The sequence below is a fragment of the Rhizophagus irregularis genome, chromosome 16, assembly GCF_026210795.1.
Source record: "Rhizophagus irregularis chromosome 16, complete sequence".
Lineage (NCBI taxonomy): Eukaryota > Fungi > Glomeromycota > Glomeromycetes > Glomerales > Glomeraceae > Rhizophagus > Rhizophagus irregularis.
In genome coordinates this window covers 104,231-117,327 of record NC_089444.1, presented here as the reverse complement: position 1 = coordinate 117,327, position 13,097 = coordinate 104,231, and the positions used below count along the sequence as shown (strand labels likewise).

At 29.9% G+C, this 13,097-nt stretch overlaps 2 protein-coding genes across 2 annotated transcripts; both read right to left on the bottom strand.

The window, feature by feature from the left end:
- Positions 1–2,298: 2,298 nt before the first annotated feature.
- OCT59_007829 (uncharacterized protein) lies at positions 2,299–3,784 on the bottom strand (the record flags this gene model as incomplete). Its single annotated transcript, XM_066142045.1, has 10 exons — positions 2,299–2,316; positions 2,398–2,476; positions 2,627–2,666; positions 2,756–2,779; positions 2,867–2,901; positions 3,236–3,277; positions 3,365–3,406; positions 3,492–3,546; positions 3,630–3,663; positions 3,755–3,784. The coding sequence occupies 10 exons, from the start codon at positions 3,782–3,784 to the stop codon at positions 2,299–2,301; spliced, it is 399 nt and encodes a 132-aa protein (XP_065998957.1).
- Positions 3,785–6,813: 3,029 nt separating this feature from the next.
- OCT59_007828 (uncharacterized protein) lies at positions 6,814–7,819 on the bottom strand (the record flags this gene model as incomplete). The annotated part of the gene is made up of 4 exons (XM_066142044.1): positions 6,814–6,909; positions 6,981–7,370; positions 7,462–7,632; positions 7,760–7,819. 4 exons carry the CDS (start codon positions 7,817–7,819, stop codon positions 6,814–6,816), a joined length of 717 nt encoding a protein of 238 aa, XP_065998956.1.
- Positions 7,820–13,097: the final 5,278 nt, after the last annotated feature.

Below are 13,097 nucleotides of genomic sequence, written 5' to 3'. Positions count from 1 at the left end.
TCAATAAAATCAATATCTACTTACAAGTCAAGAAGAACTTTCTTATAATACAACTGGAAAAGTTCATCTAGAATATTAACTTGAAATGAAGTCTAACAGGAGGTGAATAGCACCAATCTGAGGAGAAGGGGATCAATAGAACCTGCTATGGAGAAGTATCATACTTCTGATTATATAGAAGGTATAAACCTCTCGCTTAGTAGGTTCAATCAAAGTATTATTAGCATCACCAGTGTAAAATGATTACCTCGAAGTCCTACCATGTATAATAAGATTTGTATATAATCATTAAATAGTGAATAGCATTATAATTTTTATATTAAATTTATGCCTTTGGATGAAAAAAAAATTTTATTTTATGTTTAGAACAAATAATAAATAATAACAAATAGTAAATAATACAAATAAAATTAAATCTAATTAATATATTATTGAAAATTTATTCATACATTGTCCTGACATTATAGTAATATGAACTGTTAATTTAGATAATAAAATTCGCAACCATTAAAATTCAATCAGAACTGTTTAGATTTTACATTTCTGATTTTGTTATATAAGCCAAATCCATTTCATGTGTCATATTGGCGCATATTTTGCACAATTACTTGTATTGCTGAATCACAAATTAAAGGTTTTTGATTATACGTTTTTTAGGTACAGATACGATATAGATGTTATTACAGTCAGTGATGGCAAATGAGGTCATTTGCCCATTTGAGATGACCTCCAAATGACCTTTGAATGACCTAGTCATTTGGGTCATTTGTCATTTGAATTATTTAAAATTAATGCTTTATAATTCAGGCCAAGATAATGATGTCGGCCAGAATTATGATGTAATTTTTAAATGATTAGGTCATTTATCATTTAATATTGAAATAACCCAAATAATACATGACCAATCATTTGAGTTATTTGAGGTCATTTAGATCACTGACTAACACTGATTACAGTTACGTAATGCAATTAATTATACCAATTGTACTAATGTACAGTAACTACAGTCAACCCTTATTATAACGAACCCTAGGTTTCAGATCTCAACTTCGCTATAGGATTATAGTAAAAATTTTAAGAAATTTGATTGGTTAATTCGTTATAGCAAGGGGAAATTTATTATAGTTGTCTGAAAAATTCACTATATTAAGGGTTCACTATATTAAGATTTGACTGTACCAATAATTAATCTACTAATTATAGTAGGATCCCGAACAATACTGACACAACTCACATTTGAGGATATATTATTATACTCTGGAAGGAATGGTTATCCTAAGAAGGATCCTATCGCACATGTCACAACACTCTGAGTGAATAGCACCATATAGGATACTAACATCAAGCACAGGTCGAACAGATGTCATTGTCGCAAAATTTGCCTGGAATTTTTCTGGCAAATTGAGAATTATCCCGGTAAATTGGGGTAAATTGTGTTACAATTTTGGGATAATGGAGGACTTACAATTTGGCAAATTTTGTCAAAATGGTGGAATTCCTACAGAATTCCTAATTCAAATGTTAAGAAATTTTTCAGTAAATTATCATTAAATTGTGGGAAATTTTAGGCAAATTTTTAGTAATGTTATGCAAACGAAGTGTAAATTGTGGTGAATTTAGTTAAATTTTTAGTAATTTTATGCAAACGTAATGTAAATTGTGGTGAATTTAGTCAAATTTTTAGTAATTTTATGTAAACGTAATGCAAATTGTGGTGAATTTAGTTAATGTTATGCAAACGTAATGCAAATTGTGGTGAATTTAGTCAAATTTTTAGTAATTTTATGCAAACGTAATGCAAATTGTGGTGAAATTGTGGTGAATATTTAGCAATATTAGGCCAATGTTATGTAAATTGTGATGAATTTTTTGTAATGATACATAAATTGCAAATTTGAAATAAAAACTTTCCATTGTTGCACAATTTACCGGGAAAATTCTGGTAAATTGTGCATTTTTTTGTCAAATTTTGGAAAAATGGACTATTTTACCAAAATTTAACTTTCAAATGCTAGAAAATTTTTAGCAATTTTAGACAATTTTTGGACAATTGAGTGTAAATGTAATATTTTTAAGACAATTTCTGACAATTGAGTAATAATTAAGCAACAATTTTGTGTAATTTTATACAAATTTGATAACAATTTATTGATTCTAATTTTATTAACAATTTATCTAATTATTCAATTATAACGTGTAATTAAGTACAATAATGTTAAAGAAAACAAACATCAAAAAAAAACAAAAAGTTTCGAAGGTTAATCTTCGAAACTCACCAAGCAAGGAGCCAAAGAACTATTAACTTGTTACAATAACCTACAAAAAAAGAAAACCATTCAGTTAGAATGTTTCTTAAAGATAAAACAGAAGTTTCGTAACGAAACGTACGAAACTTACCATTTCAGAAGCCATATCCAATACCTGAACGTAAAGTAATGGCTTATATTCAACAATGGTTTTACGAGATTCATGTTTCCTAAGTTAGCTTCCCAGATATCCCCGAACCTACAAAAAAGAAAAGGAACGTTAGTAAACGGTCCTAATAAAAAAAAATTTAAGTTTCATGATATTTGTCATGAAACTCACCATTTAAACTGAAGTTTCAAAGTTATACTTCGAAACCTACATGTTATCCAAACCCAAGTTCGAATCTGGAGGGGAGGGACCTACAAAAGAGAATAAAGAAATGTTAATAAAACATTTCTTTAAAAAACAAACTGAAGTTTCGCAACATTTTTTTTGTTGCGAAACTTACCAAAGTCAAGTATCTCGCTCGAACCTACAAAAAAAAAATAGAAAAGAAACGTTAAAAAACGTTTTTAATAATAATAAAAAAAAACATGGTAAGTTTCGTTGCAAAACTTACCATTTTCACTTTCCAATGATACCCGAATTGGAGACCTACAAGAAATGAAAAAGTAAAAGAAATGTTAGAACGTTTCTTAATTAAAAAAAACAAAAAAGATAAGTTTCGTTGATGAAACAAAACTTACATTTTTCCGTTTCGGAATCCTGGAGCATCAGAACCTACAAAAAAAGTAGAAGAAACGTTAGAGAACGTTTCTTAATTAAAAAAAAAATAAAATATTTTAAGTTTCATTAAAACGAAACTTACATGTTGACATTTCGGAATCTTGGAGTACCGGAACCTACAAAAAAAAAGTAAAAGAAACGTTAGAACGTTTCTTAATTAAAAAAAATATAATATAATAAGTTTTGTTAAAACGAAACTTACATTTTCTGTTTCGGAAATCCTGGAGCACCAGAACCACCGAACCTACAAAAAAAAGTAAAAGAAACGTTATAGAACGTTTCTTAATTAAAAAAAATATAATATAATAAGTTTCGTTAAAACGAAACTTACATTTTCCATTTCGGAAATCCTGGAGCACCGGGACCACCGAACCTACAAAAAAAAGTAAAAGAAACGTTATAGAACGTTTCTTAATTAAAAAAAAATATAATATAAGTTTCGTTAAAACGAAACTTACATTTCCGTTTTGGCCATTAATGAATATTCATGCTGAAACTTGGCGTTCTCCTGACCTACAAAAAAAGTAAAAGAAACGTTAGAACGTTTCTTAATTAAAAAAATAAAAATATAAGAAGTTTCGTTAAACGAAACTTACATTTTGCCGTTTCAGAAACCTGGAGTACCGGAACCTACAAAAATAAAGTAAAAGAAATGTTAAAATGTTTCTTAATAAAGAAAAAAATAAAAAAAAAAATAGTTTCGTAAGATAACAAACTTTACCCGACTTCCAAATGTAACGATAATTGCCATACCAACGGGAAATGGGAAAGGTGAGGGGGAAGGACGAGAGAGAGGGAAGTGGGGAGAGAGAGGGAAGGAGAAACGAGAGGGAGGGTGACGGGAAAATGGTGAGAAGAAGGGAAGAGGGATATGGAGCGAAATAAACTAAATTAGTTTTTTTTTAAACTCTAAAAAAAAACTGCGGCTGCGGCTGCGGTTGCAATAGTTTATTTTTAGTATTTTTAGGTTAGTTAAAAAATGAACTGCGGCTGCGGCTGCGGCTGCAGTTTAACCAAGTTCATGTCACGTGATACACGTGACATGTATTTTATATAAATAGGGGCTTTTCCCCGAAACTTTTTTTTTCTTTTTTTATAATTTTTTTAATTTAATGATAGATGTATATATATACTTATATATATACATATATATATATCTATCTAATAAACTTTACGAAAAGCCCCTCCTCTGTAAACAGGTAGAGGCCATAAAGTACCTATAGGGGGAGAGCCATTGCTGCTCCCTCCGCCTGTTTATAGTGACAAAAAGAGGGAGTCTTCAGTAGTAAGGTTTAGTATTAAATTAAACAACATATCACAACACATCGTGTTGTTACATTGTTAATATTAACAATGTGTTTAATGTTAAATAATGCGTTTAGAATATAAATATTATAAATTTAATAATGTCCATAATTTACAAATAAATAAAAATTATCATCAATTTTAATGTAATTAAGTGTAATGCTACGTTATCCAATGTAATTGTAGTATTTTTTTTGTGTTTTTTAGTGCAATTCCACATTTTCTAGCATAATGTTACATTTTCCAGCATAAATAAAAATTATCCTAATAATTTTAATGTAATTAAGTGTAATGCTACGTTATTCAGTGTAATTGTAGTATTTTTTTGTGTTTTTTAGTGCAATTCTGCATTTTTTAGTGCAATTCCGCATTTTCTAGCATAATGTTACATTTTCCAGTATAACGCAAAATTTTCTAAAAAATATAATAATTGTGGTACTTTTTAGTGTAATGCTACATTGTCTAGTGTAATTGTGGTATTTTTTAGTTCAATTCCACATAATCTAGTATAGTGCTACATTTTTCAGTATAATTTAATGTAATGTAGAATTTTCCAAAAAATGTGATAATTGTAATACTTTTTAGTGTAATTTGGTGAAATGCTACATTTTCTAGTGTAATGCTATATTATTGAGCATTTTCCAAAAAAAAATTGTAACATTTTAACATTCTGACAAAAATGAAACATTTGACCAAAAAAACATAAAATTTGCTGAAAATATGCAACATTTGACAAAAAATATAGAATTTTCATAAAAAATGCACCATTTGCTAGAAAATTAGAATATTTGACAAAATTTGATTTTAATTGACAATGTTACAACAATTTTATGAAATGTTGTTACAATGATATCACATTGGAGATAAAATGTGGCATTTTCATAAAAATGCACCATTTGCAAGAAAATTGGAACATTTGACAAAAAAAAAGCAAAAATTTGATTTTAATGACAATGTTATAACAATGTCACGAAATGTTACGAAATGTTACATTTGAGATATAATGTAGCATTTTCCCAAAATTTCATAAAATTTGCTAAATCGGACAATGTTGTAACAATGCTATTCCAAAAAATTGCTCAGCGTAATGCAGCATTTTCCACAATTTCCCACCATTTTCCAGAAAATGTGGAATTTGCATTTTTTGAATTTTGGACAATGGTGCCCCTTCGACCTGTGAAGCAGGGTCGTATAGCACGTCCTGAAACCATCTTGGACCAAGATCCAACCCCATGTGGCCTTCCTTACTAACCATTCACCCACTGTAAGGTAGCCTCTAGCCAGTATATTTATTCATGAGTTCCCTAGCTAATGGTACAGTGGTGGCTTTCTTGATATTGGGTAACCATCTAGAATCCTTCCATACCACCATCTTAGGTACTAGGTCTCACTCAAAGGCCACTACAGCCCGCGATTACCTACTACCGATGGTACAATTGTGAACTCCTAGTTGTAGTTGTGAAGGTTCTTCAACGCAGACCACGACTACCATGAAAGGAAACCTCAAGGAATTTCCAGGATCACCTTTTTATAGTGGCTACCATACCACCAAGGATCACCAACCAGGAGCTGAGTACAGTAGGGAATCGAACCCCATACCTTATTCCAATACCATCTGTTCAGGAACATACAGGTTGATCTAAACCTATTAGAAGGTAAACTACTATGAAGACATTGCAACCTGACTTTACCATTTAAGGTACCCATCTAGCACGACTAACTCCACGCAGTAAAGCTAGCCACACCCCAGTAGTATAGTTCTTACCAGTGACCACCAAGACAAGACACTTCCCTGATGATATGCAAGCAGTGACCACCAAGACAGGACTCCGAACATACTAATGACCTCTTAGGGAACGTGAAAGGGACATTGAGGCTCTTTGTTGAAATATGCGCTTATTACCGTACATACTAATACACCAACTAAAATGCAATCCAATTCAACTAATCCCTGTACCTTCACGTTATTGGTGGTAGCGTTCGCAGTAAAATTCCGTGATCGGTGGAATTGAACCTGCGACTTCACCATACTCAGGCTTAATAAGGGTCTCAGTTACATACCACTGAGATAGAGTGATCAACTCTTACACAACTCACATTTGAAATACTAACAGTCATACTTTATTAATTTTTATGCGCACTCAAAACATATATAAAAGATAACAACATTGGCAAATTTGAAAAGTGTAAAACAATGCATTGTTCAATGTCGAATTTAATATAATGCTGATCAACATAAAATCACATTATTCTGCGAAAACAATAAGGATCAGTGCAATTAATTTTATAGATCAACGTGATAACAATACGCAGATCATGTGATGAACAATGCACAAATCATAAGTTGTTTAGCATCAGTACTTTATTTAATTAATGTATTTAATTTATGTGCTAAATACTAAATAATTTATTTTCGTCTTTGCAGATATTAAATTTCATTAGCAATATTTTTTATTCTATTAAAATCACCATTTATTAATTAATTATTTCTTTCACACCACTTTCTTGATCAACTTCGCTATCATTATTTTGATCGTCTTGATCATCTTCAAATAATTCTTTGCCTTTAAGCTAAGATTTAATCCATATTAGATTACAAAGTTATTAATGTTAGATTATCTAATAATTACAATTATGTTTACCCAGTCTTGTATAATAGGATTGGAATCCCATTGATTCATTCTTTCTTGCACTTTTGAAGACAAAATTTCAATTTGATCATAAGTTAGATCTAAAAACATCCATGCCACAGTAACGCCAAATTTGATATTATCTTTATTTTTCAACTTTTCTTCAATAAATACCTTTTGCAGGATAGATTCAATAGTATATGGTGAATCTGGATCATCATCCATTTTATGCCAAAGGTCATGTCTTGCTTTGATAACTTTTTCTGATTTTTTCCAATTTCTAACTTCTTCGGGTCCAGCAAATTGATCAAGTTTACAAGAAAATAAATTTAAATATATATAAATTGCATCTTTTATTTTTCGGACATAAGAACTTTTGTGATTTTGAAAGTATTCTAGCATCTGTATAGTAAAAAGAATGTAAATCAATAGTAAATACAAAATTCCAAAAAAAGAATCGTGAATTTTAAAAAATAAATCTTTAATTAATTACAATCAAATGTACTGCATTCCATAATTTAATCCATTCACTTGAATCATCAAGTTCCCGTATTTTGTTAGGATAATGAGCCTGAATTTGAGATTTGAAGGCTTGCTCTAAATCCGTATCCAGTGGAGTTTTATTTACTTGAAACAGTCGATGACATGCTTTTGTCATTGGAACCTAACAAAATAATTAAATAATCAATAAATCATAAAAAATCACAAAAAATCATGTACTAATAATATTAGATATTAACATCCCACCACATATTCTTCGTGTCTTTAAAGAAGAGCGAACAAAAATTTACTCTGAGATGACTATATTCACCACCAAGATGTCGGTACCTGACAGAGATCATAGCAAACATATCAAAGTTTACACAGTGCCTCAGGGTGCTCTGGAAGATTCTTCTGACAATTCGAAAGAACTCAAACGTAGACCTAACAAACACAAAATTAATTTACATACTAACCTTTACTTTTTGATAGATAACAAAGAACGATTCAAACAAAAGCGTTCCTCTCCTGCCTTTATCATCAGGAAGTCACGGGAAAAATGTTCATCAAATATACATTGGTCATTTGATGTACATCATAAAGAAATGCTGAACATCGGACCCTGCAATGTATTACCGATGTCACAACATTCGATGTTCATCACCAAATCAAAGATGTTCATTGCCCGTACATTATGATATACATTATTTTACATCATATCAATCTTTTATTATTTATGTTAATATGTCAATGTTAAATGTTATTGAATAACAAATTATTTTATTAAATTACATTATAACAATCTATACTAAAGCTATATTAATCTAATTAATCCTATTAAAAATAACAACGTTTCTATAAAAAAGAAAAAAAATGGCAAAGCTTCACAAAGAAATTCACCATTTTCAAATTCTAACATTTCTAATTGAATCCCTTGAAACCTACAAAAAAAAACAAAGAAAAAGAAAATTTAGTATTTCTGTTAAAGAAAATGAAAAAAAAGATGGTAAGCTTCGCAACGAAACTTACCACTTAAATTAATTCAACTGAATACTCCAGAGGACTCACAAAAAAAAGTTTTGAAGTTATTCTTCGAACTGATTTTATCCAGGAAGTACAACCTACAATAAAAAGATAAAAAAAAATATTAATAAAAAAAAAATAATTTAAAAGAAAAAGTTTCGAAGAGAAACTTCAAAACTTGCCTGAAAAGCCGATCCAAATCTCGAAAATGATTCCTACAAAATAGACAAAAGAAGAAATGGTTAGTTTCTTCAAAACATACCAAAAAAAATTTAAAAGAAAAGTTTTGAAAGTAAACTAAACTTTCGAAACTTACCAATCATATCGTCTAAAATCTGGGAACCTGCAAAAAAAAGAAAAAAAATCAATAAATTAAAAAGTTTCAAAAGTAAACTAACTTTCGAAACTTACCGATAATATCCATTCAGGATCTTCTTCCCCTTTCCCCATTTCTTATCTTAAAGCAAAGCCCGGTTTCATGTTCAAATGGCATCCTTCTATACGTCCTATAAACAAAATAATGAAAAGAAACTGCTTAAAGGATCAACGTAACAAGTGTATGCTCCATTAATGTAATGACATGTTTCAAAAGAATTTTATGACGAACATATCCTTTAAATTTGAATTGAATAAAGGATCTATCACTGTGGCTAGCCTCATTAAATAATTTGTATTGTCCAGCTGATTATCGATAAATGTTTTCCATCATGGTAACTTTGGTATCCAAAGGTTGTATTAAACCACCAGTAATTAAAAAGGGTGAAGCACCAAGTTTCATAAATTAAAGAAACCCCCCTTTCCCGTTTCTTATCCTAAATCCAGTTTTATAGTATTTCAAGCCAGCGTCCTCTTACACGTCCTACAAAAAAAATAACGAAAAGAAACGTTAGTTCGTTTCTCATATTTAAAGTAACAAAAAATTCTCCCTTTCCCCATTTCTTACCTAAAGTCCGGTTTCGTATTCAAGAGCTGGCTCGAGCTGGACTTGAACTTTACTTAAAAAAAAGAGAAAGATGGCGTTAATGATGTTTTATAACGCCATTACACAGCCACACACTCACCAAACAACACCTACCGCATATTCCATAGCCAGAAACCTAAAAAAATAAAAGAAAATTGGCATTAGTATTGTTTCAAATGCCATTATACAACCACACACTCTCTAAACTATACCAACCCATGTGCAGTAATTCTTGCTGATTATAAGGAAGGTGAAGGTGCTCCGAATTTATATCCAAAAAATCCTCGTGAGAGAGTTAAGGTTAATTAATCCACTAGCCGGAAACCTGAAAAATAAAAAAAAATGCGTTAATAGGGTTCTATAACGCAATTTCATAACCATACTATTCATATAATACACTACCTACTGAGGAAAGGCCGAAGAACTAAAAAATAAAAACAAAATTGCGTCAGTATTGTTCCATATCACAATTTTATAACCATACTGTACACTACTTACCGTATAACTCCAAGGAAAGGCTGAAAAACTAAAAATAAAAAAAATGTGTTGGTGTTATTCTGTAACGCAATTCATAACTGTATATTAAACTACTTACCGCATAACTCCAAGGAAAGGCTGTTTTTGCTTCATTTCGATAGAATTCATGTCTAGAAGAATGTCCCTAAAGAAAAAAAAGAAAGGGAACGTTAGTAACGTTCCCAAATTAAAAAAACAAGTATTCCTCCCCTTAACTTACATTTCCGTCATCCTTTTAAATAATAATAATGAATAAATTATTATTTAAAAAAAATCGGTAAAAAAAAAAATTTTTTTTTATATAAAAAGTTGATTATCAATCAACTGATCAGGATCGGTAAATCGGAATATTGGTAAGTCATATGACCGACATGAAACCGTAGTAATTAGTAGTTTAAAATTTTCTTTTTTTTCAGTTAATTTTTCTTTATTTTCTCCTTTTTCCAATAATTCGCTCTAGACTGCAGGCTATGCCTTATGTTCTTTTAGAATAGCAGGCAGGGTGACTACACTGGCTTCTCCAGTTGTGGTTGGGTACATTCATGACAATGGGTTCATTAGACTTGTAGTTTATGTTTTTCTTATTAATTTGTATGACTCCAGTCGTGTCTAATTTTAAAAATAAAAATAAAATATTACTTTATAGGACTGAGCCCGTTACGAGCTTAAACTTTTTACCTTCTCGCTACGTGTTCTACAAAAAAAAAATATGAAGAGAAACGTTAGTTCGTTTCTTAAATTAAAAATATCCCCTTTCCAGTTTCTTACTACCTTAAAGTCCGGTTTCATGACCAAGCCGGTGTCTTACGAAAAAAAGATAATGAAAAAAAAGATAAAATTAAAAAAAAATAAATAAAAAAAAATAAATTAAAAAAAGTAACGAGACTTACAGGTGTGAGAAAAAGGGGAGAACAAAAGGGAAGGGAAGGATGAAAGGACGAAGAGGATGAAGGAAAGTGAAAGAAAGGGGTTAAAGTTTTTTAGACTTTTTTTTATCAAAAAAAAAAAGATCAATCGGCAAACTGATCATGTGATACCGATTATTACTAACTGTAGTTAACTGAAATTTACTAGTTAGTAATCATATTTTTATTATAGCAAAGATATGTACATTGAATATTTATTATTAAATGCTGCACATCATGATAAAAATTTCATTGATGATGTTCATTAACGTTAAATATTACACGTACATTTAAAATAATGAAAATTACGATGTAAATGATTTGCAAAAATATACATGTGATGAACATTTTTCCCGTGACTTCCTGATGATGGACGACTCAACAGGAGCGGTTCTGCACTGATTTTATACTTTTATTTTAGATTTTGAGTCAAATTTTTCTTTACTTTCCAGTAGTTTAATTTCTACATCTAATTTTACTTTTATTACATTTACACAACCTTAAAGATATACCCAAAAAACAATTTAGAATAGTGTAAATCATTCCAACTCTGACAGTATTTACAGTTGGCGGCCTTTTGGTCGAAAGAAAAATACAGAACTTCTCACTCCTTATAGTTGTTTGTTTTTAAACATTTAGAAGCCAATAATTTTGTTACTTATAATTCTCCTTCGACTATAGATATTTTTTTATTTTATAATGTATAGTTTAGCCACACTTAATATTATATATAGTTTTATTATAACCTTATTAGTGTAGTTCCTTTATTTCTTTATGCTTTTAATGGTTACCTGTTCCTTCATCAGTCGTGTTGTTGGACCAGTCTTTATATAACAATTAGGTAGGGTCCGTTCTATGGAATGGATGATGGACTAAATGTTGGGTAGATTTCTTTGGAAACATGCTCTCTTAGATAGTCTTTCCGACTTTACATAAAATAAATAAATAAATAAATAAAAGTGTATCTTGTTTACTTATTACTGAGAATATATGTGTATTCATTTTTGTTGCTACTGTCTTACTATACTTTCGAAGGAAATTCTTCCAGGCATTTTGCTCTTTGAGCAGTCTCCGACTGATTCTCTCTGACTATCCTGAGTAGTAATAGTTACTGATGTCTGCAGTTTTCTTCATAATTGAGAAGTTCTAAAGAATCAACGCTCTTATTCCTATTATTGGAATCTGTTGTCAATTTTTCCCTCGTATGGATATTCCCGATGTTAACTCTAGTAACGACCTTGGCTTAACATAAGTCATTATATTTCGTGATTACTAATTATTACTTGGACATAAAAAATAACATATTGATTCATATCATTTCTATTTGTTCGTTTATTTACTGTTTTCCTCATACCGAAGGAATATCTTTCAAAAGTCTCCATTGTTATCGGCAGAATATTATCTCTGAATAACAAAAATATATCATCTTCCTTATCTCATAAAACCAATCACTATTATTAATCCCAATAATAACGTGAACGCCTTTGGCTGGTATCACTAACCTTGTAATAAGATGAAATATAGTAACTGTGAATGTTACAACAGCTATCACACATGACTAGTTTATTCTGAAATTTATGTCTATTTCTTCGAACGAGAGAAAAAAGAAATTATATATAAGTGGCTTTAGCCAGTTTCACTAATTTACAAGACAACATATTCACTTAAATGTAGGAAGAACACTAGTTTGAGTAACTTGCTTTGTCCTCGTTGGATGAAAAATGGTAAAATGGAGTATGAGTGGAGTATGTGTGAAAAATTTGTAGTGCGATTTCTCACCTTATGTGTTCCCAAGTTATTTCTAAACGAACTTTGTAAAAGTAACCGTTGTAATAACTGAAAAATATAATAAAATAGAATAAGGATAAATAATTAGCCGAAGGATAAATAATTAACTGATAGGTAAATAATTAGCCAATAAAAATATATTTATAGGTTAGTTTAGTGTAACGAGATAGTCATATGATAATAGATCTTCAAATTTTATTAGAAATATTAGAAATATTAGAAATATTTTTTTTAAAAATGTATAAATACAAGTGGATTTCGATAGGAAATTCGGCAGTCAAATTTTGGCTCAAATGAAAATAATATTAAATATTAAATATTAATTATTAAAAAGTTATTCAAATATGAATATGCTCATTGTACGCTTGAGAATTAATTAATATTATATTATTAAGTTCGAGAAATTTAAAATAATATTTGGTAAGAAAATAATGTTTTGTAATTTTTGTAACTAAT